This window comes from Osmerus eperlanus, chromosome 17 (genome assembly GCF_963692335.1).
Source record: "Osmerus eperlanus chromosome 17, fOsmEpe2.1, whole genome shotgun sequence".
Taxonomy (NCBI): Eukaryota; Metazoa; Chordata; class Actinopteri; order Osmeriformes; family Osmeridae; genus Osmerus; species Osmerus eperlanus.
Genome location: NC_085034.1, coordinates 8,971,710 through 8,985,878, shown reverse-complemented (window position 1 = coordinate 8,985,878; position 14,169 = coordinate 8,971,710). Strand labels below are relative to the sequence as shown.

General features: G+C 50.5%; 1 protein-coding gene across 1 annotated transcript in view; it reads right to left on the bottom strand.

Annotated features, from left to right (window-relative positions):
- Positions 1-14,169, bottom strand: part of stab2 (stabilin 2) — a 23,427-nt gene extending 9,258 nt beyond the window's left edge. The window contains exons 1-40 of the mRNA XM_062483487.1: positions 13,984-14,169; positions 13,568-13,692; positions 13,342-13,436; positions 11,886-11,971; positions 11,596-11,662; positions 11,396-11,491; positions 11,133-11,255; positions 10,754-10,956; positions 9,801-10,065; positions 9,597-9,676; positions 9,265-9,411; positions 7,714-7,857; positions 7,481-7,543; positions 7,265-7,381; positions 7,033-7,083; positions 6,828-6,908; positions 6,476-6,631; positions 6,140-6,199; positions 5,909-6,007; positions 5,717-5,803; positions 5,340-5,451; positions 4,962-5,142; positions 4,782-4,875; positions 4,531-4,689; positions 4,339-4,434; positions 4,050-4,190; positions 3,793-3,926; positions 3,482-3,590; positions 3,308-3,385; positions 3,110-3,199; positions 2,895-3,002; positions 2,637-2,768; positions 2,283-2,411; positions 2,086-2,148; positions 1,888-1,983; positions 1,084-1,279; positions 888-983; positions 447-504; positions 298-371; positions 69-194 (exon numbers count right to left, since the gene is read on the bottom strand). Of these exons, the coding sequence (XP_062339471.1) occupies positions 69-194; positions 298-371; positions 447-504; positions 888-983; positions 1,084-1,279; positions 1,888-1,983; positions 2,086-2,148; positions 2,283-2,411; positions 2,637-2,768; positions 2,895-3,002; positions 3,110-3,199; positions 3,308-3,385; positions 3,482-3,590; positions 3,793-3,926; positions 4,050-4,190; positions 4,339-4,434; positions 4,531-4,689; positions 4,782-4,875; positions 4,962-5,142; positions 5,340-5,451; positions 5,717-5,803; positions 5,909-6,007; positions 6,140-6,199; positions 6,476-6,631; positions 6,828-6,908; positions 7,033-7,083; positions 7,265-7,381; positions 7,481-7,543; positions 7,714-7,857; positions 9,265-9,411; positions 9,597-9,676; positions 9,801-10,065; positions 10,754-10,956; positions 11,133-11,255; positions 11,396-11,491; positions 11,596-11,662; positions 11,886-11,971; positions 13,342-13,436; positions 13,568-13,692; positions 13,984-14,091 (4,525 nt within the window). The 5' untranslated portion in view covers positions 14,092-14,169. The remainder of the gene's footprint in view (positions 1-68; positions 195-297; positions 372-446; positions 505-887; positions 984-1,083; positions 1,280-1,887; positions 1,984-2,085; positions 2,149-2,282; positions 2,412-2,636; positions 2,769-2,894; positions 3,003-3,109; positions 3,200-3,307; positions 3,386-3,481; positions 3,591-3,792; positions 3,927-4,049; positions 4,191-4,338; positions 4,435-4,530; positions 4,690-4,781; positions 4,876-4,961; positions 5,143-5,339; positions 5,452-5,716; positions 5,804-5,908; positions 6,008-6,139; positions 6,200-6,475; positions 6,632-6,827; positions 6,909-7,032; positions 7,084-7,264; positions 7,382-7,480; positions 7,544-7,713; positions 7,858-9,264; positions 9,412-9,596; positions 9,677-9,800; positions 10,066-10,753; positions 10,957-11,132; positions 11,256-11,395; positions 11,492-11,595; positions 11,663-11,885; positions 11,972-13,341; positions 13,437-13,567; positions 13,693-13,983) is intronic.

Sequence of the window (14,169 nt, the reverse complement as noted above, 5' to 3'; positions counted from 1 at the left end):
GGGTCTATTCATCCAAATGAGACAAAGCACAGGTCAATCTACTCGCACTTCAAGAATTGCCCACTTACCAACACAAACCAGCCCGTCACCAGAATACCCAGGGATACACACACAGTCCCTGCGACCAGGCAGGGTCCTCTTACATTTGGCATTGAGACTGCAACCTCCATTGTTTGCTGCACAAGCATCTTTGGCTGGATACACACACAAAAAGTCACCCAACAATACCTAAACTAATCCCATCTTTTTTGGTACTTGATCATGCTAAATAGGTTGTGTGGGCTTGTCTACTCCTACCTTTACAGTAAGTTCCGTTGCCCTCAAAGCCTGCAGCGCAGACGCACTTGTAGCCGTCCGGGTTGATGACACAACTATGGGAGAGGTGAGATTAGTCGCCGTCACTGAACTCAAACTAGAAAGGAACAGAGAGCGCTCATTCCACTCACTTTGCGCTGGTGTGGCACTTGATGGTATTGCACAACTCATCTGCTTTGGAGGTGATCTCTGTGTGGAACAGTTTTAGGAAGCGTACAGTTACACCTTTCACCAAAACAATCTGCTGCTCATGAGAACAGAGCATTGAGTAAACCTCTGAAAAGCATACATTGAGTTAGACTAGCTCAAAGATACTGTACATGCTTATACGAATACTGCTTGCAAATATTGCATACATTCAAAAAAAACGGAAGAGTGCAGGACTCGACAAACATTTCCTTTAAAAGGTCTGGAAAACCACCCCTTCTAAAAAGAAAATGTGTATCTACCATAACCGAGGTAACATATTTCTGATTGTAAATGAAAACCATATCCAATGACATGGGATGATGTGGTGCAGTCTTCTTGAGGCTGTAATAGGTTTGTCTAATACGCAGGTGGTGAAGTCCTACTTTCATCACAGGTGACTCCTCTCCACCCCACGTCGCACTCGCACGACCCGTCCCCGTTCAGACCATCGTTGCACCGGCCATTCCTGCACACACAGTCTAAGAAAAGAGAGAGAGGAATGATTAGGGGTTAATAATAAGTGAAACACACAGTGCATGGTTAGTATCTTAGTGGTATGTGTTTGAACCCTGGAGGTACCTTGGTCACAGTGAATGCCATATTTGCCGGTCTGGCAGGTTTCACAGCCGGTCCCCCTGAAGCCCTTGCCACACTGGCACACTCCGGTACCGTTGGTGCCATCCACACATACCCCATTCCCAAAGCAGGGCTCGGCCTTGGGACCAGGACAAGGCTCACAGTGCTCTCCAAAGTAGCCACCGCAGCACTTCCGCACCTGCAGGAAGAGACGGCATCAACCCCGGCACACACAGACATACAGTTAGCATTACTGCTAACACACAGACATACAGTTAGCATTACTGTTAACACACAGACATACAGTTAGCATTACTGCTAACACACAGACATACAGTTAGCATTACTGCTAACACACAGACATACAGTTAGCATTACCGCTAACACACAGACATACAGTTAGCATTACTGCTAACACACAGACATACAGTTAGCATTACTGCTAACACACAGACATACAGTTAGCATTACCGCTAACACGCCACGACACTTGGCGAGCTTGAGTTTGCTACTAGCGTTTAGTGTGCTCCACAACACTGCTCTCCCTACTACTGTACTCTGTCATCTGTTAGGACCAACTAACCCATGATTCACATGGAACCCCTTTGTCCACTTTGGTACTCAAGAGTTGTCATTGGAAAGTATGCTACGCTTCCAGCAAAATCCGCACCCGTGGAGGTTCATTGCAACCGCAACAGACCTCGTATCACCCTTCAGGGACACCCAGGCACTGATTAACAGGGAGGTTATAGTTCGATTACACTCGTCTTTCTTAACCTCAATTTTGGTTGGCAATTGCTCACGTACAATGGTGGTAACCGTGCAGAGGGCTCTGCAGCCAATCCCGAGCAGCCTCTCGCCCTGGTACATCCGGCTGAACATACACTTCCTGGGCACAGTCGACTGCAGGGGATAAGAGATGCGTGTTAAATGTGGCACGCCGTTTTGTGTAGGAACAAAACTATTGTGTAGCTCCTGGGCTAGGAATGATTGACAGGCCCGCACCACAGGTTGTGCTCCTTCGTCACATAGCTTTTTCAATGGGTGGAAGCAATCTTGACAGATTCCCTTTGGGAGAGGGGGAGGGAAAGATTAGTTTGAAACATTGGTCATCCTTAACAGCTCCAAAAACACCAGCTGTGACTTGACTGGATGCTCGAATTCACAATGCAGGGGAGGAACGTTGTGGGAATGGCGCATACTCTTGTTATTTGTAAGCGCTTCTTATCGCAGCGGTTCAATCGGATCTCCAGGACTGCGGTGAGACCGTGGATGACCCCCTTGACAGTGTCGACGTCCGACACATTCAGCAGGGCCTCATTCACATACAGCTGCAGAGAGGAACAGAGGGAGAGGTAAGAGGATGTAAACATTGCGAGTGCGGATGCCGTTTCAAACTATACTTCTATAAAATATTCATTTCAAACTCGCATGTTCAGGAATGCGTCCGATTCATGTTTCGGGTTGATGTCCCATTTTGATGTGCACATAACACAACACGAGCACGGCTCAAACCTTGACGCTGCTGAACTGGAGCGGAAGATCCGAGATCTCACCTTTCCGTCTTTGGGAAGGATCTCCAGCTGGTAGGAGAACCCCAGCATTGTGTCTTTGTAGGCACCTCCCTCAAGGTCAGACCTTAGCAGCCTCTGGTTGGGCACTATGTGATACTGGGTCAGGTTGAGATCCTACCGCCAACACACACGCACACACATCGATTTGCACCCATATAAACACATCAAGGAATGCAGGATTGAACATGATACTCGAGACGGAATAGAGGCAAACATAACTCAACGAAGCGGTCCTCATACCATAGACTGGGATGCCGTCTTCTTGAGGTATTCTTTGATGGCATCGTTGGTCGGGGCAAACACTGTGTACTCGAAACCTTCTGCGATCTTGTCTGTCAGGTTGTGTTGCTAAGAGGCGGCAGATCATCGGTTTATTAGGGTTTTCTGGAACAGCCCAGACAAGTTGAGATTCTGTGTGGCTGGCAGAGCATGGAGTCGACTTTTTTGATACGTACAATGATGTAAGAACTGAACAGAGAGAACTCTGGTCTCTGGTTGAGCACAGCAACAAGTCCCTCACTTAAATCTTTCCCCGGAATCAACACCTGGGAACACATTTTGACAGGGATGACAGGGAATAGAAAAGAGAGGTGAGTGGGGGGTGAAGAGCCATTCTAATCAAAGTACATTTTACAATTGCTCTACATTTGCACCTTATCAATGATATGGATCAATCCATTGGATGCCATCACGTTAGCCCTCGTTACTGCCGCTCCTGCAATCACTGTGGTCTGACAAAAAAACACTGATGTCACTCATTTGTGGGTGGTAACGCTGCCCTGTTCCAGTGTTCTTTGAGATTCGGTTAGCCCCACCCTTCGACTTACCTCATTGGTGGTTGAGATAGGAAGAGGCTCCTTCAGAAGATTTGTGATTCGCGCACGGGAGATATTGCGCAAGGCGCCAAGTGGGTAGATCCCGTCGATCATGTGATTCCTACCGTGACAAGGGAATAGGAAGAGCATTTTTCTCGTCTCGTCTTTCGCCCCTTCAATCCATCTCCGTCTCGCTCTAGCGGTCTCCCTCAAACTAACACAGCCAACGTCTTCGCTTAGAAAAGGTCATCCATTAGCGGTTGATCATTTGGACTGTGCGTATCCCCCTCCTCACGACAAACAATGCCTCTCAACCGTATTACCTGACCAGGCTAGGAAGGTTGTCCTTTGCTGTCCAGTAGGATCGTTCATCCGGGGTCATCTTACCCACGGCTTCCGTCGAAGGCACCAGCACAGTGACGTTCTGGTAGATCATCATCCGGGAAATGTATCCATCCTGAATGGGGGTGGGGAGGGTGGCAAACATGACTTTCAATTCTCATTTCCCCTCCTACCAACAGCAGAAGAGACTGGGGGAGTTATTGGTGGGGTAGCGTGCAGTACGATCGACCGCACTCACCGACACGATTCGGAAGAAGTTGGCGACGCCAGGCATGGACCTCAACTCCTGTTCCAAGTTACCGTAACACACTTTGCCATCTCCCTTCCACCCGGCATCGCACACGCAGGTCCACGCGCCCGACAGCTGAACACAGCTCGCCTGTGAAAGTCACACCCCAAACGCCCCGGACGTCTCCGCTGTCATCTTTATCAACGCATGGAAGATACTTGCTAGATATTTTGTATGGCATTTTCTTTTTTGCGATTGGGGCCGACAGTTGCCAAACAGCGGGTGTGTCACCACCTACCAGGAAATGACAAGCGCCGTTTTCTGTCACGCACGGATTGATGGCCTCGCACTCCCTCCCGTTCCCAAGGAAACCATCCTTGCACACGCACTGACTCTGAAGACGAGAGCAGCGCACAACACATCAGCCAACCATCAGAGTGAACAAGCGTCTAGAGATGGTGTTATTGTGCCGTCTTCCTAGGTGACCCACCTGACCCGGCCCCACGTAGATGCAGGTGGCGTTGGGTTGGCAGTTGCCCCTCTCTGGGAGCAGGCAAGGGTTGACGGCCTGGCACTGGTCCCCGTCCGCCATCCAGCCAGTCATACACTGGCATGTGTGTGTTCTAGGTCCCGTCTTTATACATTTAGCCTGCAGGGGGAAGCAGTGAGCAAAGTAAAGTGGCCTTTATGCTTTTCACCCACTGTGTATGTGTGTAGTGTAAGTAATGGTTGTGCTCTTACATTTTCACTGCAGCCTCCCCGATGCGGCAGAGCACATGGGTCTGCCTCTAAACACGTGATGCCGTCACCCTGGTAACCAGGCTTGCACACGCACCTGCGCACACACAGAGGCCATATCGTAAACCCTAGGCCATGCATGCACACGCATGGCGGGGACCTCAGTGCGGCCGGAACACTTACTTGACGGCGCCTCCGTTGAAATCGCACTCGGCGTGGGCGTGGCAGAACTGCACCAGCGTGCCGCAGGCCTGGGTGTGGCGCTCGCAGTACTTGCCCGTGTAGCCGTTCTGGCAGGAATCTGACTTACAGCGCCCGTCCGCCTCCACCCTGTTATCACACTCCCCGTGGATGCAGTCACACTCTGTGGGGGGGGGGGGGGGAGAAAAAGAGGGAGATAGAGATAGAGGGAAAAAGAGAAAGGGGGGAGAGGGAGAAGGCAGGGGGCGGGGGAGTTATCAACCTGAGACACACGTCAACAAGGTGAGGAGGCACGCTTTATCAAACCGCTAGCCAGGCAGACGCGCGGGGTCACGTGGGTCAGGAGAGCGGCAGACGTACTTTTGTCGCAGCCTGGTCCGTAGCTGTCGAGGCCGGAGCAAAACTGGCAGCGAGAGCCTTTGAAGTTGGGCTCGCACACGCAGGTGCCATTCCCCTCTGTTCCGTCCATGCACTGTGAGGATGGGGCAGAGGACAGTACCGACCAAACGCACATGAAGGAATACGCGTCATTTCACGCATCATTGGGATCCCTTCCTGGTGTGTTAGCAATGTGCTAGCACCCAAAGAATGCTAACCCCCCAAAAAGCAGCCAGTCAGACAGGTGATGGTGAACACTCAAAGACAATTTGAAAGTATCTCAAATCTTATTCGAGGGAGATTTGGTCTGAGCTCTGCCTCTCGGCTGAGAGGAGGTATAGAGGTCTGGTTTGACTTACCAGGCCGTGACCAGAGCAAGGCACGGTGAAACCCCCAGGACAAGGGCTGCAGTCTGGGCCATAGAAGCCCTGACAGCACCTGGGGATCTGGAGGAGGGGAGGGGGGAGCAGATGAGATTTGGTCCAATGTAAGCACTAAAAACACACTGGGCGTGTAACAGGTTTGAGTGGTGTGTGGCGATGGGTGTGTACCGTGACGGTCTCGTTGCACAAGGGGGCACAGCCCAAAGTGGGGATGCTCAACCCTAAGTGTCCCGTGTCCCGGAACACACAATGTCGTTTGAAGGCATCCTGCTCACACACACAGACACACATGCACACACACACACACACACACACAGGAAGCCAGGTCAAGAGACAAAACATCACAATCAGAACATCCTGTCTTTTGAACCGTGTGTGCGTGAGGGAGTCATCTCTTACCATAGACTCGCCTGAGGGACAGGGGGTTTTGGCCACTTTGAAACAGCTAACACAAGTACCCTGGAGAGAGACAGGGCAGAACGACCGGGCTGGTTCACTCAAGACCGAGACCTTCAAGAAGTCTTAGCAACAGATTGGACAGGGCCTCCGCCTGCTGATTAGTGGCCAAGCCATCTACCATTACCATTCATGCATCTTATGTGACATCAAAAAAAAGAGGCTTTAAACAAGATTTGGATGTCATACTGGACGGAAGATTAAGGATGAAAGGGAGGGGGTGAGGTGTGGGGGAGGGGAGGGGCGGGGGGGAGAGGAGGAGTCAGACCGGGAGCGCACCTTGACAATGTTGTTCTCTGTGACGTCACACCTGTGGGGCAGCAGGGGCTGGATGGAGGGCGGGATCAGGACCCCGTCCAGCGAATAGAGGCGTCCGTTCTTGGCCTGCACGTCCGCCTCCAGGACGACCGCCACGCCGTTCACCAGGACGTTCCCCTGGGAGGAGTCTGACATGAGCGATCTCGGCCACTCGGAAACAACAAGCTGAGCTGCCCCCACGCTTGTTGCATCCTTGTGTAAATGGTGGTGGGAGGGGCCAATAGATTTGTAAGCACCCCCCCTCCCCCCAAGCCCACCCAAAAATAAACAAAAATACATGCCTGGGAATATCTTCATGGCTGTGTGGACTTACATTTTCGGTCACGTTGATCGTGAGCAGCTGATTGGCCTTGGTCACAAATTGAGGTTTGGACACGACGTTGTACACCTCCAGCTTGAGATCAGTGGGAAACCACAGGTGAGTTCATCTGCACTGTTAGGATTGGGTCTCCACGTCGGCATGTGTGCACGTGAACAGTGTGTCCAGGTAAACGTTGACAAGGTAAACATTGACTCACCTCAAAGGGAACCACATGGTTCCTCAGAAGCTCCAGAAGCTTCGTGGAGCCCTGGAAGGAGGGGGGGAGAGAAATAAGACACAGAGAGCGGGAGGGAGGGAGGGGCAGGGGTTTGAAAGCGGACAGAGAAAGAGAGAGAGAGAGAAAAGTGTGTGAGAATGTGAACGTGCGTGTGTGTGTGTGGCAGAGAGTGAGAGAGAGCCAGATCTCACTCAGCCCCCGGAGTCCCTACCTCGCTGGAGCTGAGGTACTGCAGGTGCCCTTCTTTCATGGCGTCAAAGGCGGCGCCGGTGGGGGCGAACAGGGTGAACGGGCCCGGCTCCTCCAGCATCAGCGCCATGTTGGCTTTCTGCGCCGGAAACGGAAACATCGCTCGTCACAACCAAACACATACCGGCCCCTACATTTTTCGTGGCTTACCAAGAAGTGGCACTAACAGTGCAGCTACCTGCAGTAAACCCTTGAATTGGGCAAACTTCCCATTGTCTGATAGAACCTTCATCAGGTCCTCCTGTACCCCAAAAAAACACACATCAGATATCATATAAACAAACCCCAAAAAAAGGAATTCGAAATGTTTAATTCAACCAATGAATACGTGTTTGGGAGGGTGCTATTGATTACATGTTATGTAGTGTTGTGTGCATGACCAGTGTTTAGTATGCAGTGAGGAATCTCCACCTCCTTCTCGCTCGTCACTGTGGGCGCGACGCTGTCCATCAGCTTGTTGATGAGGTGGATGACCCCGTTGGATGCTATGATGTCAGCCTGGACCACGTCCGCCTTCTTCCGGCTGCCATAGAGACGGATCTTGAGCTTCTTATCCTGTCTCACACGCAAACAAGCACACACACACACACACTGTGATCCATGATCAAAGGCGTGTATGGAAAAGAATAGAAACAAATACATTTCCAGTGGCCATCCTGTAACAGCTACAGTACGTCGAATTCAAGTCCTGTGCTTAATCTCTTCCTGGTTGCACTTTACATAAGAAGCGTTGGTTTTGTATAGGGTATGCTGCACTGTTAAGTGAAGGAGTAAGCACAAAAAAAGCACACGAAAAAACGAGTTCAAAGGGATCTCAGATTCCACTTCCCGAGGGGAAGCATTTTAATGACACACAAGCACCCCTACAGGAAGTGGAGGGGGGGGGGGTGGAGAGGAAGAGAGACGCAGGAAGAACACACAGCCTCATGTTTCCTCTCTTCCTTCACATTTTGTGAAATGTTCTTTCTCTCCCTCACCCCCCCCCCCTCCACTTCCTGTACACACTCGCCCTACTCGTGCACACACACACACACAAAGTCGAAAGACACGGTGGGGTCAGTTTAGGGCCAACCTCATTAGCCAGGTCAAACCTACAGATAACAACATGGCCCGCAGGGTGTGTGTGTCTGTGTGTGTGTGTGTGGTCAGCAGGTTATGTGGACACAGTAGATAACGAAACACTTGCTACTGGCAGGTCAGCCACTTCTGGCTCCCAAAGGTTCTTCCCTCAACAGGCTCTGTGTTGTCTCAGATGTACTAGCAGAGGATATGGTCGATAGATCACACAGCAATTCCCACCCGTGTTGTGTGTGTGTGTGGGTGGGTTGCTGACGTTAAAACAGTTATGTGATACTTAGGTCCTTGTAACGTGTTGTTAATGCTGACCGAAGTAGGATGTTTCAAGTGACAGGAAATGCCAGCTGAATCCTCGTACAGTGTGTGTCTGGTGTGTGTGTAGTGTGTGTGTGTGTGGTGTGTGTAGTGTGTGTGTGGTGTGTCTGGTGTGTGTAGTGTGTGTCTGGTGTGTCTGGTGTGTGTAGTGTATGTGGTGTGTCTGGTGTGTGTCTGGTGTGTCTGGTGTGTGTGTGGTGTGTCTGGTGTGTGTGTGGTGTGTCTGGTGTGTGTGTGGTGTGTCTGGTGTGTGTCTGGTGTGTGTGGTGTGTCTGGTGTGTGTGGTGTGTGTGTGGTGTGTCTGGTGTGTGTGGTGTGTCTGGTGTGTGTGGTGTGTGTCTGGTGTGTGTGGTGTGTGTGGTGTGTCTGGTGTGTGTGGTGTGTCTCGTGTGTGTGTGGTGTGTCTCGTGTGTGTGTGGTGTGTCTGGTGTGTGTGGTGTGTCTGGTGTGTGTGGTGTGTCTGGTGTGCTCGTCTCCTGTTCTTGCCTCGGGATCTTGCTTTCTAAAACACATTACAAATACGCCCACCCCATGACTAGTCCCGCCCACCCTGTTTCAAGCCTCGCCTACCTCGCCACTGGTGACCTCGCCCCCTTTGCCAGTGAGGGTGTAGTAGGTGTCTCCCTGCTTCAGTTTCTCAGAATTCAGCTCCCCTGCTACCAGGTGCAGATTACACAGGTACTTGGTCTTGTCCTTGTCACTCACCAGGCTTCTCGCCTGGTACAGCACACATACACACACAATAAAAATCATACTGTATTCTATATATGATGTAACCAAATATACGCTACGCAGCCCTCAGAGTAATATACTATGTAATCGTTTTTTGAAATTTTTGCCACTTTTAAAGAGGATGAATGTCATAATAAAGGCATGTAAAGTGGTGCAAAGATGTATATTACCTGTCCTGTCTTGAACCCTTTGTTTATGGGGACGAAAATAGTGAAGGGCCCAAGGTTGCTCAGGGGCCAAGCGAGGGACCCTAAGAGAGAGATATGAAGACAAAGAGGCAATGACTGTCTAGGATTGTATATGGAAAAAAACAGTTCCCATCATTGCCCTTATATGGTGCTCTTCCCGTCTCCAGAGGCCAATCCAGCACCTACCGAAGAGAGTGATGGCCGATCCCAGCTGACCAACCCATTGGCCGCCAGGTTCGGTGTTCAGCTCGTTCAGACGGTGCATGATGTTGCCAAAACAAATCTTGCCGTTGCCCAGGAAACCCTCCAGACACGTGCAGGTCACCTCTCCCGGCGTTTCAGTCGTGCATTTGGCATTCTTGTCACAGGAGTTTGGTTTGCATAGGTCTTTGACAACGCAGCCCATAATTCCAGGCTGTACTCCAAACCCTTCCTGGCAATCACAATGAGACTGGGAGAAACCAACACACATTAGTCGGGGGGGGGGGGGGGGGGGCATCAAAACTCAAAAGAAAGGAAATCATGTTAAATTACATTTACATTATATTTATGCATTTAGCAGATGCTTTTATCCAAAGTGACTTGCAAGACAGAGTTTTACAAAAGTGCATAGGTCACTGATCATAACAACGAGATGGCCCCAAACATTGCGGGTAGCCAAACATGAAGCATACATTGTGAAAACCAAATAAAGTCCCAAAGGGAAGAACAATAAGATGTAGTTAGACAAGTTACAATTAAACAGCAAGAACCTCAAAAGTGCAAGAGTGTGAGAAAAGCAAGCAACAATAATATATTTCACGGCGAGTACGATCATTTTAAGACAGTTACAACAAACCAACAAGTCCCTCAATAAGAGTCATTGTGATCCTGGAGGAAACATCAGGTCCAGCCAATCATTCCTAAGTGCCGTTGTACTCCCGGAACAAGTGCGTCTTGAGCCTTTTCTTGAAGGGCAGGAGACAGTCAGTGTCCCTGATAGAGGTGGGGAGTTGATTCCACCATTGGGGGGCCAGACAGGAGAAGAGCTTGTGTTGGGACCGGGCGCTCTTGAGCGGTGGGACCACCAGACGGTTGTCACGGTTCCCAACACTCACACACAAAAACACACGCAAAAACACGCACACACAGATACCCACCTTCCCAGGCCCATCGAACACACAGCGTTCCATTCCGTCAGCAGAGCAGCCCCCCAGGTCAGTCTGGCAGGGGTCGATGGGCACACACACCACCCCGTCCCCGCTGTAGCCCTGCCCACAGGTGCACGAGTGCTGGTTGGGTCCCAGGTGGGCACAGGTGGCAAACTGGTGGCACATCCGTGACTGCAGGCAGGGGTTTATAGCTGGGGCAGGAGGGAACAAGGACAAAGATTTAATCGAAAAGGAAAAGAAAGGAGACAAGGAAAGGAGACAAGGAAAGGAGACAAGGGAAGGAGATAAGGAAAGGAGACGAGAAACTCGACGAGGAGGGCAGGGAGAGGATGCGACGTATGGGTGTTGGGATTGGGAAGACCCTCACATGTACACTTGTCTCCAGACTTCTGGTAGCCCGGCATGCATCGGCACACCAGCTCCCCCGTGAGGGCCTCCTCTATACAGCGAGAGTTCTCTGGGCAGCTCATGGCAACACACTCTGGCAGGGCTGGTGGACACACAGAGGGCAGGGAGATTAGAACTGTGAACAAACACACCCACAACACACAACAGAGAGAGAGAGAGAGACACACACACACACACACAGAGTGAGAACACAGACAGAGAGACAGACAGACAGACTCTTACCCAGGTCACAGTTAGGGCCTTTATACCCAGAGAAGCAGGTGCATTTCCCGTCACCATGGATACCTGAGTTACAGAGGCCATGTACGCACCTGCAAACTGGCAGAGCGACAACCATTATGGGACGGAGAAAGAAAACTGCCTACATAACACCCAGAGAGGTCGTTGTGGACGTGAAGGGAGAGAGAGCAGTAAACAGTTACCTGAGCTGCAGGTGGCGCCATAGTGATTCTCTGCACAGTCCTCACAAGCTGTACCAGAGAAGCCAGGCTGCGGAGAGAAAACAGGGGGTTGGTGCAACGCTGGGTGTGTGTGTGTGTGTGTTCTGAGTTTCATAGTAGAGGCAAGGTCAGGATTCAACCTGTACTGTTCTCCTATTGGTTACTCTTCCTCAGTCTAAGCTTCTGTTCTGGTGTTTCTGATTACATGTCCTCCTCAAAGCCAATGGCTTACTTCCTCACGCTGTCTGAAGGAGAGTGTGTGATGGCAGTACCTTACAAGTGCAGGTGCCATTCCCTCCCATGCCGTCAGAGCAGACTCCATTGTTACTGCACGGCATCTTGGCTTCCTCTGGGCATTCTGTAAAAGACACACGTTTTTTTACAACCTACAACGTAACTTCTGTCACTCTGGGGCAGGGCCAAAGACAAACTTAGGACGGGATTCGAGGAGTCGGGAAAGTGCAATGCTGTGTTTGTTTCGAGGAATGTGACTTTGAATTAATTGTATCTGTCCAAACTGCCCCTTCTCTTCCATCTGACCTTCTCTCCCCTCCTTCCCCCTCACTGGTTCTTGTCAGGGACCCTAGCATTAAGACACTCAACTCTCTACCTTCCATCTCCTGAGACACGCTCTTCCCAGCCATCGACCCCTTTCTCTGCCTCTCCCTCCCTCACCTTCTCCACCCTCACCTTACCTCTCTCACTCCCTTCCTCACTCCCTCCCTCCCTCTCACAAACACACACGCTTCACACATCAATGCTATCTTGCCACAGGACAATGCAGGAGGCCCAGAAGATAACGGTCTTGTTATCGTTTCCACCCCACTTCCTCAATAATCCAAGACGGCATTATGGGACAAAACAACTGAAAGACAACTTAAGGAGAGGAAACAATGGGAAGCCCCCCTTTCACACTTGCGTAACTTCTAACCCCCCTCCCTCCCTCCCCCCCTCCCCCCCTCCAGATGTCAGCACATTCCTGGAAGACAGGGACCCGCTGACAGTGTCCCGTGGCGGGGAGGAAGGAAGTGTGTGAGTCCCCTGCTCGGCCTGGCCTGCATCCTGGAGAAGCGTACAGCAGGTTGGTTCACAATGTGGGTCAACCTGCACACACAGGACGCCTGACACACTTCCAGCTCTCCAGCAGGCCTGGGTTCCCTTGTTTGTGACCAAATCATCGAAATATACCGTTAATTACTCCAAACTAGGCAATATTGTTTCCTTTCAGCATCTCAGAGGAGATTGGACTCGCTTTTTCCTACGGCTTTCGGGAGGTTGTGGAAGTCCTCATTTCAAGACTTCCTATCAAAATGTTCCCTCAAGTGTCCTACGAGGTTTACAGCATAAAAGTGGGACAAAATACAGGACTGTGCAGAGCGCTAAACTCGTCGAAACTATACCCGTTTTCTCTCCGGGACTAGCCATGACGGAGATCTATGTTGTGTTAATTCAATCATCCTTTCATCTGTGAGTTTGGTGGGGTTACATTTTTCATTTTTACATTAAGTCATTTAGGAGACGCTCTTATCCAGAGCGACTTACAGTAAGTACGGGGACATTCCCCCCAAGGCAAGTAGGGTGAAGTGCCTTGCCCAAGGACACAACTTCATTTTGCATGGCCGGGAATCGAACCAGCAACCTTCGGATTACTAGCCCAATTCCCTAACCGCTCAGCCACCTGACTCCTCCTCTTGCGTTAGTTGCGTTAGCAGGTGTTGTTTAACTCACCGATACAGTCCGGCCCCCAGTATCCTGGACAGCAGCTGTTCACGGTGAGCTCCTTGAAGCACTCTTTAGAACAGCCGATGGAGGTCCCCGTGAACCTACACACACACGAGAACGCACACAAACACACATTTGGAAATTGCATTTCTGATTCAGAAATGCTATTTACGTGCCTACTTAAATGAACATCTTTCCCCACTCCCATGCTCCACCCCACTGGCACACTCACTTGCAGTCTCTTTTTACTGTCGCATGGTTGATGCGGTAGCCGGTTGGGCACATTAACAGATTACTTAAGAGGCAGGAATTACACTGGGTCCTAGTTGTCAGGACGTTTTTTTTGGAGCAAATGTTCTGTTGAAAATGACATATGTTATAGCAGTTACTAAAACACGCACTCTATTCGTCTAAAATCATCACATCTACAAACATCCCAGGCTGCCACTGAATAAACAGGAAGGGATTGTTCCCGAAGCTCCACTGGGATATGCACTAACTGATTTACCCAGCATGCAATGGACACTACAATACTCAAACTTGCATTGGAACAACATCACGCCTCAACGTGCTGACCCGACACTCAAACAAACACACAATGCAAACGATGGTAATGGTGCGCGTGTGTGTTTAGAGTAATGTGCTTACCGGGCCTTGTGTGCCAGTGGTAGAGAGAGTTCTGCATATCCCTAACAGCAGCAGCAGCAGCACCTGCAGCTGTGTGTTAGCCCCAAGACTCGACTTGGTCTCAGACATACTTTCTAGAATCTTCCTTTCGTTTCTTTCTCTTCCTCTGAATCCAATTGTGCCTCGGTGGCTTTGCCTTCACCTCTC